At 44.4% G+C, this 13699-nt stretch overlaps 1 protein-coding gene across 4 annotated transcripts in view; it reads right to left on the bottom strand.

Annotated features, from left to right (window-relative positions):
* Positions 1–13699, bottom strand: part of zmiz1a (zinc finger, MIZ-type containing 1a) — a 72829-nt gene continuing 59130 nt past the window's right edge. For 3 of the 4 annotated variants that reach the window (XM_070840793.1, XM_070840797.1, XM_070840795.1), the window contains 18 exons: positions 7953–8088; positions 6262–6376; positions 5898–6118; positions 5608–5809; positions 5178–5459; positions 4221–4400; positions 3975–4043; positions 3708–3873; positions 3401–3542; positions 3007–3217; positions 2733–2838; positions 2415–2575; positions 2234–2301; positions 2077–2145; positions 1698–1981; positions 1163–1365; positions 380–661; positions 1–118 (listed from right to left, as the gene is read on the bottom strand). In XM_070840793.1, the coding sequence (XP_070696894.1) occupies positions 11–118; positions 380–661; positions 1163–1365; positions 1698–1981; positions 2077–2145; positions 2234–2301; positions 2415–2575; positions 2733–2838; positions 3007–3217; positions 3401–3542; positions 3708–3873; positions 3975–4043; positions 4221–4400; positions 5178–5459; positions 5608–5809; positions 5898–6118; positions 6262–6376; positions 7953–8088 (3005 nt within the window). In that variant the 3' untranslated portion in view covers positions 1–10. The remainder of the gene's footprint in view (positions 119–379; positions 662–1162; positions 1366–1697; positions 1982–2076; positions 2146–2233; positions 2302–2414; positions 2576–2732; positions 2839–3006; positions 3218–3400; positions 3543–3707; positions 3874–3974; positions 4044–4220; positions 4401–5177; positions 5460–5607; positions 5810–5897; positions 6119–6261; positions 6377–7952; positions 8089–13699) is intronic. The other variant, XM_070840794.1, reaches the window with a different exon arrangement.

Here is a 13699-nt window from a genome sequence, read left to right as displayed (position 1 = left end):
AGGTGAAGGGCTAGTTGTTCTCGAAGAGGGAGAGAAGGTCGTCATTGCTATTGGCAGGAAGGTCGGGAGGGTCCAGGTATGATAGTAACTCATCAGGGTTGGCCAGCTCTGGAAGCAGCTGTGGATAGAAGGCACAAAGAGACTATGAGCGGCAAGGCACAACCTAAAAAAGGACATCTATCTTTCTGACGCTGGGTGACTTTGAATCATGCTCAAGTATCCGTTGAAGCCGGTTTACACATCAACACCGATACCGCTGCTTAGAAGCAATTTGATAGTCAAACACAAACAGAGCACACAGCAAAGAGATGAGAGCAGCTGTAGCAGACAATTAGCTGTTAACATGTAGCTTATAGTGCCCAGAAGCGGGCACACTTACATCCAGGGAGGGTTCAGGCATATCCTGGGCTCCCTGACCCATCTGCCCATCTGAGGAGGGGTTAAAGTTCAGATCGCTGTGGGGGTGACTGTTCTGCCCAGGCTGCTGAGGCTGCGGCTGAGGCTGCGACTGGCGAGGCGGCTGCGATGATTGGCCACTGTGATGCAAGGGCTGCCCTGACTGGCCACTGTGATGTAAGGGCGGCCCTGTTTGGCTGCCAGGGTGGGGAGACGCATGCAAGATCTGCTGCATGGAGTTATGGGACTGATCTGGATGGGACATCTGCAGGTGCGAGAGGGAGACAGAAAGCGAGAGGGACGGAGAGTGAAAAATAAGGAGGAAGATAAAGTGAAAGAGAGAGTGAAGGGGAGGATGTTAGGGGGGGGGGATGCGTGGGAAGAAAGAGAGGAAAAGCGAAATGAGCTCCAGCGTGAATAACATGGAACAGGCCCTCTAAATGGAAGCTGTGATCAGCAGACATGTACAGCTGCAACATTATACGGTGACATGAGCATGTGAGCATGACTGAGCACACATGCTGGCTAGAGGCACAGGCTGCACCTTGTTCAGATAACAAATCTGAATCTGTTTTTTCAGTATGGCACAGGTTGTCTGGACTTTCCCATATTATGCTACAGGGTAAAATACCTTTGCAGTAGATAAAAAAAAGAGACATAAAACTTAAAAGTCAGACCAAACTGCATTATATAGTGATATATTCCTCCCATAAGCATTGTTACATTGGCTTAGGAAAGCAAGCAGCCCTGGACAACTACTACTTACTGCATCATTCAAGCCATGATTAAGGGGCTTGTCCTGCGAGAGGAGACCACCAGGTCCATCTGGGGGGTGGGAGAGCTGCGGGCCATGGATGAAGTCACTCATAGGGGGGCCTCCTCCTCCTCCTCCTCCCCCTCCTCCAACTCCACCACCAGAGGGGTTCCCATGAGGGAAATCAAAGGTCCCTTGACTGTGGTAACTGTTGCCTTGAAGAGCAAAAAGAACACATTTTGTCAAGAGGTGGCCTTGCTGACTTGTCTGATGACCCCTTACTGTTGCAAAAAGTTATCTTTTCAAAGTGGTTGCATAACAGGATACACACACTCTACTTTTTTTTTTTTAATGTCAGAGCAATGAGCTTATAACATTTTGAAACAGGCTCAGCATAAAACTCTCCTTGCGGCTGTTTCTTTGTTTAATGCACTAGAGACACATAAGTAGTTCCCGCTGTAAAATGAAAAACAGCCCACTTTTCCAACAAATGAGCTGACTATCCTGTTATTTATCTACACAGTAGGATCCGGGCTGCTTTCTTTACCTGCTCCGGGATAATCTCCCCCGTTGCCGCTTGCATGTTGACCTAGGTGTGGGGGGTAAGGGCTGGGACCTGGTCCAGGGCCGGGCCCAGATCCCGGGCCAGGACCCGGCCCCAGCTGAGCAATCATCTCCATCACATTGGGCATGGTCATCTGACTGGGGCTCATGGTCTTAAAGCGCTTGGCAAGTGGTCCATCAGGGTCCTCTTTGATGTGTAGCTCAGATTTAATGGGGACAGGTCTCCAGCTACATGTAGGGTCAATAGTGACTTCCTCAAACTCTGAACTATTAAAGGAGAGAGTAGAAAGTGTTTGTTTAATTTTGAAACAATGGGCTCAAAGTTATAGGTGGATTTAGCGAACGAAAGAGAGGAAACTTACTTTTGGATGGCATTGAGGATTCCCCACATGTACTGGTCCACCTCCAGACCTTCTAATAATGCTGTTTTACTGAAAAGAGAATAAGCAGATATAATACATTAATAGAGGCATTCCTTATTAGTAATTCCATCTTTACATCCCAGAGATTTTCACTTACTTGCACACAGGACATCTCCATGTTCCCCTCTCACAATTGAGTTGCAAGTAGGACTCCAGATCAAAGCACTGCGAAGAATAACATCAGCTCATTAGAATGATCTTCTCCCACTGACAACAATGTGTGTCACAATTTTTAAATCAACCACAAAGTGTAGCTGCCTTTTTAAATCTGAACAAACCTGGACATGTTTGCAGTCGTGCCCTCGTGCGGGTAGCTGGATGCGTCGGAAAGTAATAGGACATTTCAGCGACACTTTAATGGCCGTTTGCTCCACACCGTCTTCTCCGTTTAGGGTGGTGTTGCCTGCTGAGGCCGCCACGCTGCTGAAGTTCCTCTTGACTAAAAAGACAAATCATTTTAAAAAGGAACGCAAACAGTTGCAGGTGTACTTCAAGACCTATTTTAAAACAAACCATAAGGAGAAACAGGTGTGAGCTTGTGTAATTAAGATGTACTTATGCATATTAACAACGCTAAGGGACAAAATTAGCCGTACTCTTGGTGATGCAGTGTTCTGCAGGAAGGAGTCTTTTCTTCAGGAGCCCCTGGAGGACAGATCGCACAGATGGCCTGTGGACCAGCTGCAGCACAAACAGGTGCGACTGCAAAGCAACACAAGAACATTAAAAAACAACCAAAAACAAAATCCAACAGAAAATTAAATTAGTGGCATGTATATAATAAGTCAAATCGCCTATGTCATAATCATTCTAGCGAATCTTTCTCTGTATTGTTGGTAGTTAGACATCGTCCTGGTAGTGTGTACTCACACAACAGCAGGCGGTGACTGTGATCTGGATGGTGTTTCTCCCAGGTTGGCATACGTGCTTCAGGTGCAGGGGTTTGTGGGAGGTTTTGTTGTCTCCCCTCTCGATGGTGAGGGGCGTGGCGTTGACGCTGACCTGGACGGAGGCGGGCCAGTTGGTGTTCATCTGCCTGTCTTCATGGTGGTAGCATTTAAACTGCAGCTCGAGGTCAGACCTATGGGAGTCATAGGACAAGAGGATCAGCGGTTAGCGATAATATTCAGAAACATAAAGTACTGATTCTGTGTCTGCAAATGCGTCGAGTCCATAAACCACATTCCTATTTTTTGTGATTTTGGTGCAAACTGCAACTGATGTGCAAACATAATGCAAGTGAAGGCTTGTGCAGCGGTCCTACCTCCACATGAGGGTCTGGTGGACGGAGGGTCGAAGGTGGAAGACGTGGTTGCTGACAGCCAGGTTGTGCTCCAGGCGGAAGGGCTCCAGCACCACTCCATCCCTGACTGGGAACGTCAGCCGCAGCTCCTCATTGGGGTTAGCTGGGACAAGAAAAACAGGGGGTCAACTTTTAATCTAACACTGGTTAAGTCACGCAGCGCCTCAGAGGAAATAAAAGAGCACAAGGAAAAAAGCAAAGAAATACATCATATGAACCATGTGTTTCTGCAAGAGCTAGAGCTAGCTGGAACTGCTAGAGCGCTCACATGGAGGGGGAGGAAGTGCTGTCATATTTGGTTTCATGTCGGGTGGAAATGGGGGCTTCACGTCCGGGTTTGGCGACAGGTACGGCGGAATACCACTTCCTGGGGTCATAGGAGGTGTGGGATTTCCAGGGACCGGGGAGTGGGGGTAGTTACCCGGTCTGGGGGGCTGTAAAAGGCAGGAAAGTGCAATAATGTAAACATCTGCAAAACTCATTTCACATACATGACTGGGTCAAATTCAGCACTAAGGCACTGCTGAATACATACCCCGTTGCCTTGGCCGTAGGAGTATCCACCTCCAGAGAAATTGGTGCTTTGACCATTGAAGGGCTCTTGCTGTAAAAGAAATAAAAGCAAACATATTTTAATATTGTTTGTTACAGCACCCAGGTATAGACTATGTAGTTTGTCACAGTGCTTGCTGAGATAAGCTCCAGCCCCCATTTTGACCCTGAGTAGGAATAAGATATTGTAGAAAATGGATAGATGGATGAACGGTGTGGCGTTACAGACCTTGTAATACTGGCCCATGGGCATGCCGGGTGGGTATTGTCCTTGTCCCTGCTGACCTGGCATCCTCTGGCTGGGGTAGTTAGGAGATGGCAGCGGCCTGGAGGCGCTTGATGTGGGGTACTGCCCCTGCTGTGGTGGGAACTGATTGTTTGGCCCGTACTGCTGAGCCCCATAACTTGCCTGGAAGTTAGAGGAAAGATTTTTGGTAATATTTAACACATTTGGGCTCTATTTTCCAAAAATCAACAAACACAAAGGCACCAGCATTGTTTTGGAAAATTCTGCTCATATGTGTGAACTTCAAGACGCCATCACTGATGTGTTTTGTTTGCAGCATTTTGCATAGGATGTTGCATTTCTGTGGTGTTACTAATTATATGAATATGCTTTTATGCGCATAGGACGCAACTGCAAATACTCATAAGACATGACAGCAAACGGCAAAAACGCAATACTATAATAATCCTCTTGACATTACAGAAATATATTGTGAAGCTGAGTTTGGACTTCTGTTTTTTAATAGAAATGACAGTGTAGATTTGATGGCACTCAGGAATTATCCTAAGGAAAGGCCCGCCACTGTTATTCTTGGAATCTGTGAGTAATAGCTTTCCAGTAGATTAAAACAAGTGTGGTGAATGGAAACATGGAACACACATGAAAGGTGATTTGGGAGGTCTGTGTAAATGTGCCTCTGCCAACTAAAGCCACAGAAATATCCTGCATTTGTGATAAGAGGTGGCCTGAGCAGGGTTTAACACAAAAGCAATTCTGTGCCAAAATGAGCACTAAAATTATACTGTGCCATCTAATCACCATAATCACGGCCTCTTTTGCATCTCACCTGGGTGCAAACATGTTTATAGATGCAAAAAATGCTGCAGGCCCATGATCTGGTGTTTGGCACCAGAAAGAAAATGGAGTCCATAACCTATTCTATCAGATCTTTCCACTCACCTCCCCAGGATAAGGCCTCTTGATCCCCTGCATGGGCATGGACTGCCGTGGTCCTCCGGGATACCCTTGCTGAGGCATCCTTTGGCCGTGAGCTCCAAAAGGCCCCATGCCTGGAGTTCGAGCCTGGTTCATGCCCATGGGGGGGCCACTCATATTAGGGTTGTTCATTGCTGATCCCATGCTGGCTGGGTTCATACCTCCAGGGGGGCCTCGTGGGCCTGGCTGGTTCATGAACTGGCTATTGTAGGGCTGAGTGGGGCCCATTTGGAACGACGAACACATCTGGAGGCAAAACAGAAGGTTTCAGTGTTTAATATGGTTATTTTGGATCTTCAGCAGCTGACTGGATTATAGGTTCCTGTGTAGTGTATTTGTACTTTATCATCTCTTTTGGTAAGTGGCTACATGTGTTAGCAGGTGTGTACTATACCTGTCCATACTGGTTCATATCTTTATTCTGGGTTTCCTGCAGAGCTGCCACCGTGGCTGTTGCTGTGGCTGTCGCCGTGGCAGCAGCGGCAGCGACAGCAGCAGCTGCAGCGGCGGCGGCCGGCTGAGTGAAGTCACCAGGAGGACGCGTGTGGGATGTTATTCCCATACCTCCTGGAGGAGCGTTTGGACCTCCAGAATAACTGCAAACATGACAGAATGAATCATTATGGTACATTTTATTGCTTGATGTTTTTTTTAAACGGAAAAGCAGAGCGCCCAGTCTCTTACCTCCCACTATATCCCCCAGGACCTCCAGGGTAACCAGGCCTGCCGTACATGCCCTGCTGCATGTACGCTTGGCTGGATCCCCCTTTGTTTGGAAACTGTTGCTGCTGAGCGTTGAACTGGGGTGAGTTGAGCCCTGCTGCGCTGCCAGACATGCCTGATCCCATAGGGTTACCTCCAGGATTCATGGGGTTATTGCTATTTGCCATTGGGTTACCAAGCACCTGGATTTAACAAAGCATGACACAGGACGATAAAAGATGCATTAGTAAAATAAACAAAGCAGACAAACTGTTTGAGTCAAACACTGATTGTGTGTGAGAACTTATATAATAACAGACCGGATGCTCCTGCTGCATGGACATACCTGACTCTGTGACGTATTGGTCACGCCCCACACTGTTGTAACCACAGACAATGACCCTGGGGGCTGGTTGGTGTTTTGTTGCCAGGGGACAGAGTCATAGGGAAAGGATCCATCACTGGAAAGTAGATCAAAACAAAAACATGTGCCTGATGTCACTTGAAGTTTCAATTGGCCAAGACAAGAGCCAATAGAAAGCCAACCGAGTTGCATATCCATCCAAAAATGTGAATAATTTGGGAATTCTTCTTGCCAAAATGTTAGTCAATTTGAAATGGTTGGCGTTCAATTTCAAAACATGTTTTCAGCCAGGATATCTGCTAATGGCTGCACAGTGAGATGAGTAAAAAGCTCCAAATGAGCCGATCAAGAGTTGCATGCCCACACACACACACACACACACCACTAAGAGCTAAATATGATTAAATCATTAGTTGCTGAAAAGTCTTTGGATATGAATAGGCAGAGAGCAGTTGGAATGTTTAGCAATCAGATTTAAAACAAATATCAGGGCAAAATATGAGATTCTGTTACATATAATAAACAAGCTAAATCCTCATGGGGAGAGGCAAGTGGCCAGTGGAGTGGGAAGGAACTGCTGCTTTTGGAGAGCAGCTTGTTTTCCCTCAGAGGTTAGCTCTTGGAGAGGACGACATGTTCAATATTTCCTCATAAAGGCACAACATTATCCCAAGATCCTGAGCAGAGGTAAACAGGACTATTGGCTAACTCCAGGCTTTCTTCTTCTTCAGGAGAGATATGAGCACACAATGTTCTCCAAAAACATTACTTCACAGTTCTCTTCCCGGCCGGTTTGTCCCTCCACCCCTCAGCTCCACTCAAAGTAACTCTGGTTCTTCTACAAACAATGGAAATCTGCTGTGTCTTAGCATACGTATGAAAAAAGCTCTGAATTCGAGATGATAGATACTGAAGTGAACCTCAGTAGGCTTTCATGAATTAGTTTGGTACACAGATTACCTAGATTTGTCAGTGGTACCACTTTGGACTACTTTGTCTGACATGAATAATTTAAAATTATTAACTGCACGCAACCATATCTTTTTTTTAATTTTCTTTATCCTGCATTTTCAATGATTACATTTCTCTTTCTCTACATCTTCCCTGACATCCACATCTCCCATCTCCCTACACACAGCACCCATCTAAACTAAAAAAAAACGTGACTATGCAAAGGCTTAAGTCAGGCAACCTCACTGTTGGTATATTTCAGATGACAGTCTGCAGTGACAGCCAGCTGACAAAGGCCACAGTATCTATAACTGGTGACATTACATCAACTTCTCCCTTTAATGTCATGTACGTGTGGGACGGATGTAGGCTTGGGACTGATGTTTGTGGGTAATGTGGGTGCGTCTGTGTGAGCAAATTTTCCACTGATTTGTACTATGAAAATCAAATAAAAGTGTTTAAATCATAAAGATGTAATTAAAAGTAAAGTTTGTAACTTTATACTGTATATGTACTGCACTCAATTGGTAATAACTAGATTTTATGCTGTCCAGTTTGTCCTTCACACTCCTCTTTTGGGATACATAATGACCCCAGGAAAAAGCATCATTTCACTGGTAAGGTGGGAAACCAATAACCTTGAATTGAATCGTGAATCGACTACAAGACAAGCACACTCTTTATTCAACTGGCAGGAAGCGTCTCACAGGCTCCCCACTGACCTGTGCGTGAGGCCGGGCTTCATGCTGTTCATGCTGGGCTGCATGGGGACTTTTCCCGGCGGTTCGTTCTGCCTGTTCTTCTGGTGACGCAGCAGGAGGAGACGACCCAGCTCCTCGCACCACGACGACAGCAGGGCTGAAAGGAAGACGCACACAGACATGCATGTGCACAGGCGTTAGTCTCCCCTCAATACACACACACACACACACACATATGTGCCTTCATGAACATGGGTCTGCACTGTGTATTCATGTGGCTTTAAGTGCATGTTTTGAGATCTGTGTGTGGATGATCACACGGAAAACAATTGGATTTTCTTGCATTCAACTGTTATAAGTGAGCATCTAATGAATAGATGCAGCCTGTCGGTCTCTCAACAGTGCAGTGTACAGCTGTGATTCACACTATAGGCTTTGTCCAGAGCCATTCTGCCTGAAGTTATTGCTAAAACCTCCGGGGGGCAGCATAACTCAATAAACCTACATTGATTGTTTGCCTCTGTGGATTTCACAACAGTTACATCACACCATCTCTACCTGCAGTGTAAAATATAAACTGAAATCTAGCTAAAGCACAAGGGACCTCCCAGTTTTTCTGCCACAGAGAGAGGGAGAGGCTGAAATGGAGCATGAGAGGCAGACAGAGAGTGGCTGAGGTCACAGGTATGATCTAAGCGGGAACTACAATACTGTGATATCTTCACTCATCACCACCAAACTTTCCATGTCATCTCATATCTCTAAGGACTAATCATAACGTGCGGCACTCTCATTCTCTTTATGAGGACAAGGGTGCTTATGATTAATGATGATTTTATTTTGGGTTTTTTTTTTCCAGTGCCAATCAACTTGTCTGTCTTGAATCCATCAGAGTTGTGTGGCTTTTTTAAACACGCTGTGTCTTGGTTGTAGAAAGTTGTGTGTACAAACAAACAAAAGAAAGATTGCTGTGTTCAGTACCTAATTAAATTATTTAAGATGCTATTTTTAGCGGTGTAGACCCAGATACACCAGCTATTAGGAAGTGCTGTTACCAGATTTTGAGTTTCAAGATGTAGAGTTTTTTTTTGTGTGTGTGTCTGGGGTTTAAAAAGTACGTAACACTGGAACTGACAAAGCATTGTGAAGATTTACATAAAAATGTCTGTAATGGCCTCGTAAATGAAATGAAAATACAAACATGGTTGTAAACGGAAAAATGAATCAAGCATTGTGATTTTTTAAAGTGAAACCTGTGAGTCTACAATGAGCTGTGCCATCATTCACCTGTGCTAATAAATTGCTTGAGCTAATAATGAATTAGGTTTTCTGAGGGATTCATGTCTTGACCTGACAAGTGACTATTTACACAGACAAATAAAAAAGGGAGAGGAGGAAGGGGAAGAAAAAAAAAAAAGAAAGGGATGAAGAACAAAGTATAGGAGCAGTAACATTTTCTTTTGGAGGGTGGAGAGAGCCAAGCCTCCTAGTTAAAGAGGAATTATTCCACCCTGCCATTACAGAGAGCTTATCTCCCCACTAAATCACCACCTCCACATCGAGGGACTGTCTCTTCAACTGGCAACCTACCATTTAGACCTAAAGATCAGCTCCAAGCACAAGTGATGGAGTCAGAGAGAGAGGGAGAGAGAGAGAGAGAGAGAGAGAATCAGAGGAGAAAAGAAAGAGGTGACATATCAGTGTGGCTACGAGCGACCAAATCTAACAAGCGGCCAAGGCCAGAGGTAGTTCGTAACAGACAGAGGGTCCCGCCTGGGGCAACGTGCATATTTAGCAACCTTAGTACAGCGTGCACGACCTTGTTCTCACCTCATAGCCCCCTGTGTTAAAGCCCCTGCCAACACCACCACACACCCGCAAGTGGGCCACCATGCTCGTCTCACTGTATCTCTCCACTCTGCATTGAATGTCTTCCTCACACACTGTACACACCCACAATGCTCTCAGTCACTTTGTACACTTTCTGTTTGCAACCTCAAGCTCTATTGAGATCCATCCTTCTAAACTATCATCAGGAATGGAGAGCAAGAGGGTCAGACGCCAAGAGCGCAGACAATCCAGCTAACAAAACCAACACAAGATTATTAAGGCAAGGTTTCAGTCTTGTTACACCTATCTCGTTTGTCCTCTTTCATTTTGCCATTTATTCACATTTCATGTACACTAAAGTGCTGAAGTTAAGCCATTCACTTTCCACTGCGAGCTCAAAGAGCTACCTGACGGAGACGATCCAAGGCCAATTGCTTAAGAACTTCTCGCTAAAACCTTATTCATTCTGCACGGTCTTTACATCAGCAGCTTCCACGGTCAAAGAAAATGTCAGCGATGTGTATTAAAACTATGCAGAATGTAAAAAAAAAAAGGTATGATTTTAGTGATATATAATGCTCAGCTGGATCATTGTGAACCACATCTGGAGAATTTCTATCACAAGACTGAATATAACAACAACAACATAAAATAAAAGCTTTGATTTGTGATGAGAAAACTCTGCAACAGGTGAGATCAAAGCAACAGCTCAGGTTTTGGGTAAATGGCACTAGTTTTTCCACCTTGTGCAGAATAGGATCTTTTTCTTATGTCTCTACGTGCAGTGTGAGTGTTAAACGGCGAGTTTAGCCTGCCCATGCCCAAACACTGCATATCTAGAGGATCAAGTAGCAGCTCTGCAGAACGTCAGAGCTATTTGATAATGTGTTGACATGACAGTTTGCAGTTGGGTAAGAAAGTAGAGAGACTGTAGCCGCAGAACGTAACATTAGGCATATTGGAAGCTTGTGACAGCATCGCCTGAAGGCACCTTCTCCAGCACTGCGGGTTTGTAGTTGTAAGTCTAATATTAACACTGTTTTCTTCCTCAGTACTCCCACTTTAACTACACTAGAGTTTCAAATAAACGTATCTGCCTGTAGGAGTGTGTAAAAAGGAGTCGATCGGCAGTCACATGTACAATTTCTCTGCGAGTTAACAACAGCATTTGAGGTTGTCTCTATTTAAATATGGAAATTACATCATAGTTTACTTAGACATCGCAGTCGTCTATGGGGGCATTTAAAGGTGTATTTCCCGGCCTTTGAGAGAAGCTGCTGCTAATCCCGAAGAAATCCGGTAATTGAGTTTATCTAGGCTAATCTCACCATTCATACCTTTAAACTGCAAGCAGAGACATTAAACAATCCCTTAAATTACGCGGCTATTGCTGTGATTGACTAACGTCTACAGACTGCAGTGACACCTGAGCCTTAGTCTGAAGCTATTGTGTCGTGTTGAGGTGCTTTCAGAAGCTTCTCCGTAATGGGCTTTGACACAGAGACCTCCCTAACAAGTGGTCTGTTCTGTCCTCTACCAGCAGAGAGAGCAGAACATGAGCTACATTTTCAGGAACTCCTGAACCCTCCCGGAACGGCTCCATATCTTGGAAGCTGCAGCTTTTAATTGAGTAATGCCCAGAGACATATGGGACCTCCTAACTCAGGCCGTATTTAATGCTGTATGGCTGACTGATAGCAGAAGCCCTGGCTCATTCTCACCTCACCTCAGCCCCTCTGGGAGCAGCACGGAGGGAGAGTAAGCCCTGGTAACAGGCTGCAAGGCCCATTAACTAATGACAGAGTGAGTGTACAAGTCCTCTTTTACAAGGAACCCCAATGCTAATTACTATGAACTGTGATAGTGCTGTGTGTGTGTGTGCAAACATTTGTGTGGGTCTGTATGTGGTAAAAGCCTCCAAGCTATCATTTGCCGGTTAAATCATGACAGATTGCTAACTATATAATTCTAGGACACTTTAAATGTGAGCACCCCAAAATAATTCAGTTAGCTGCATGACGGTAGTCCCCCAAATGTGAAGCCCTCCAGCCGCCACATGAACGCAATGGGCACATCAGGTTTAGGAAGGTGACTGAGATATCGTTGCCTCTCCATGAACTACTGTGTCCTACAGCAAGGCAGTTAACACTCTACTCTTTCAATGGAGATGCTGAAGCCAGCAGCAGAGGAGGTGTCATTGTGCTGTTCCCAGGAGTAAATCACTGAGCGAAATGTGTTATATGACTACAGAGGAGAGTATAATTTTCGTTATAACCCAGCAATTGGCCTACACAGTAGAAAAGAATGAGCTAAAATGGCCTAATTCTCTGCTAGTGCATGTCAGATACAAAATGAGGTGAACTTTCACCCACTGAACGGCATTTTCAGTGGGTGCAAACAGATGTTATATTTTTAGTGCACTCAATCTATAATTTTGCAGTTCATGACATCTGAGTTACAGGGGCAGTAGAGCTCATAAAGCACGGAGCACAGCGCAAACCATCCTAATTGGCAATCCAACCTGTTTTCATGACTTTGCCTGGTAAAGCTAGGAAGGCGTTCCAACATGGCAGAAACACAATCTAAGTCCTCATTACAGCTAACTAATTGTGACAGAAAATCACTTAAATATGACAAAGAGTGGAACATTTAATGTCTTTATTAAATCGAAAGTAAGGAAGTATAACTGCAAAATTATACGTATGTGTAAATGTGGCTTTATGCAACATTTACATGTGCACAACAATAAAGCAAGCAAAGATGGCGTCCATTGTTGTGCTGGGTAACACTGTCTCACTGCGTTGTTGTTAGTATCCTGACATCCAGCAGAGTGAAATATCGCTGACTGACCACCTAACTTCAATATCAATACACAGCGTTATCTACTTTCTTTTAACAATGCCAACTAGCACATACGTCATCCAAAAAAAACATTCTCAATAGCACAATATGGAGTCCATGTCTGTATTATGTATGTTACCAAAGCTCCTGACCTGCTATTATGGAACTTTTTCAAAAGTAATTACAGCTACGAGTTTATTTCTCCATATCAAACATAAGAAAAAGCCAGCCCCCTCGATTGGTGATTAAAATAAAATAATTCAGCTCTTGTCTTGATCGCTTTGGTGAATTTTATTTACAGCTATCTGACTGACAAAGCTGGGTTTTGGCGTTTGACTTGTTACAGCCATCATTGGAGTGCCACTTCTTTTTCTGAATTTGTTTTGGGGAAACAAACACATTGGAGTTGGGTTTTTTTTTTTTTTTTGGAGGGGGAGAAGTGCATCTGTTTCCTCTTAATGCACTACCATATCATGTTATTAATATGGCACCAGAGATAAGCTACTGATATGATATCATGTAGCAGCTGTAGGGCTCAGCTTCTTTGTTGTATTATCAATATTATTCATGTTTATGTTGCTACATCCAAGAAACCTGTTACATGTGACAGTTGCAGCCTCAAAACTACTTTTTTCACTATGACTGTACGTGTTCCTCTACCTTTGTTGTTGACAGTGGCAACAGCAAAGTTGAACCTTGGAGGCACAGTTATATGGCTAATAGAAGTTTGTGTCATATTCTGCAAGCGCAATTTTTAGATTTAATCCGTCTATGTATGTTAGACAAATCTCCAGGTGGAACACACATGCCTGCTCTCATACTGTACATCCTCACATCACCTCTGCTTCTGAAATGACCAAAAACTCTGGCTGTAATGCCAAATCATGAGCACCAACATCGGTCACACCAGGCTTTGATAGAGACATGTAATACTATGCATGCAGCTCTGCAGTAGTTTTGTTGATGACAACACAGACAAAGGAGAAAGTACTACATGAAAATTACACTTTCTGAGCATGAACACTGCTGCACTAGACATAAAAGCCTTCTGAGACAATGTGTGGGATGATAAAAAAGAAGCAATTTATAATAGGTAT

Source organism: Pempheris klunzingeri, chromosome 12 (assembly GCF_042242105.1).
Source record: "Pempheris klunzingeri isolate RE-2024b chromosome 12, fPemKlu1.hap1, whole genome shotgun sequence".
NCBI lineage: Eukaryota > Metazoa > Chordata > Actinopteri > Acropomatiformes > Pempheridae > Pempheris > Pempheris klunzingeri.
This window is presented reverse-complemented; position numbering and strand designations above follow the sequence as displayed.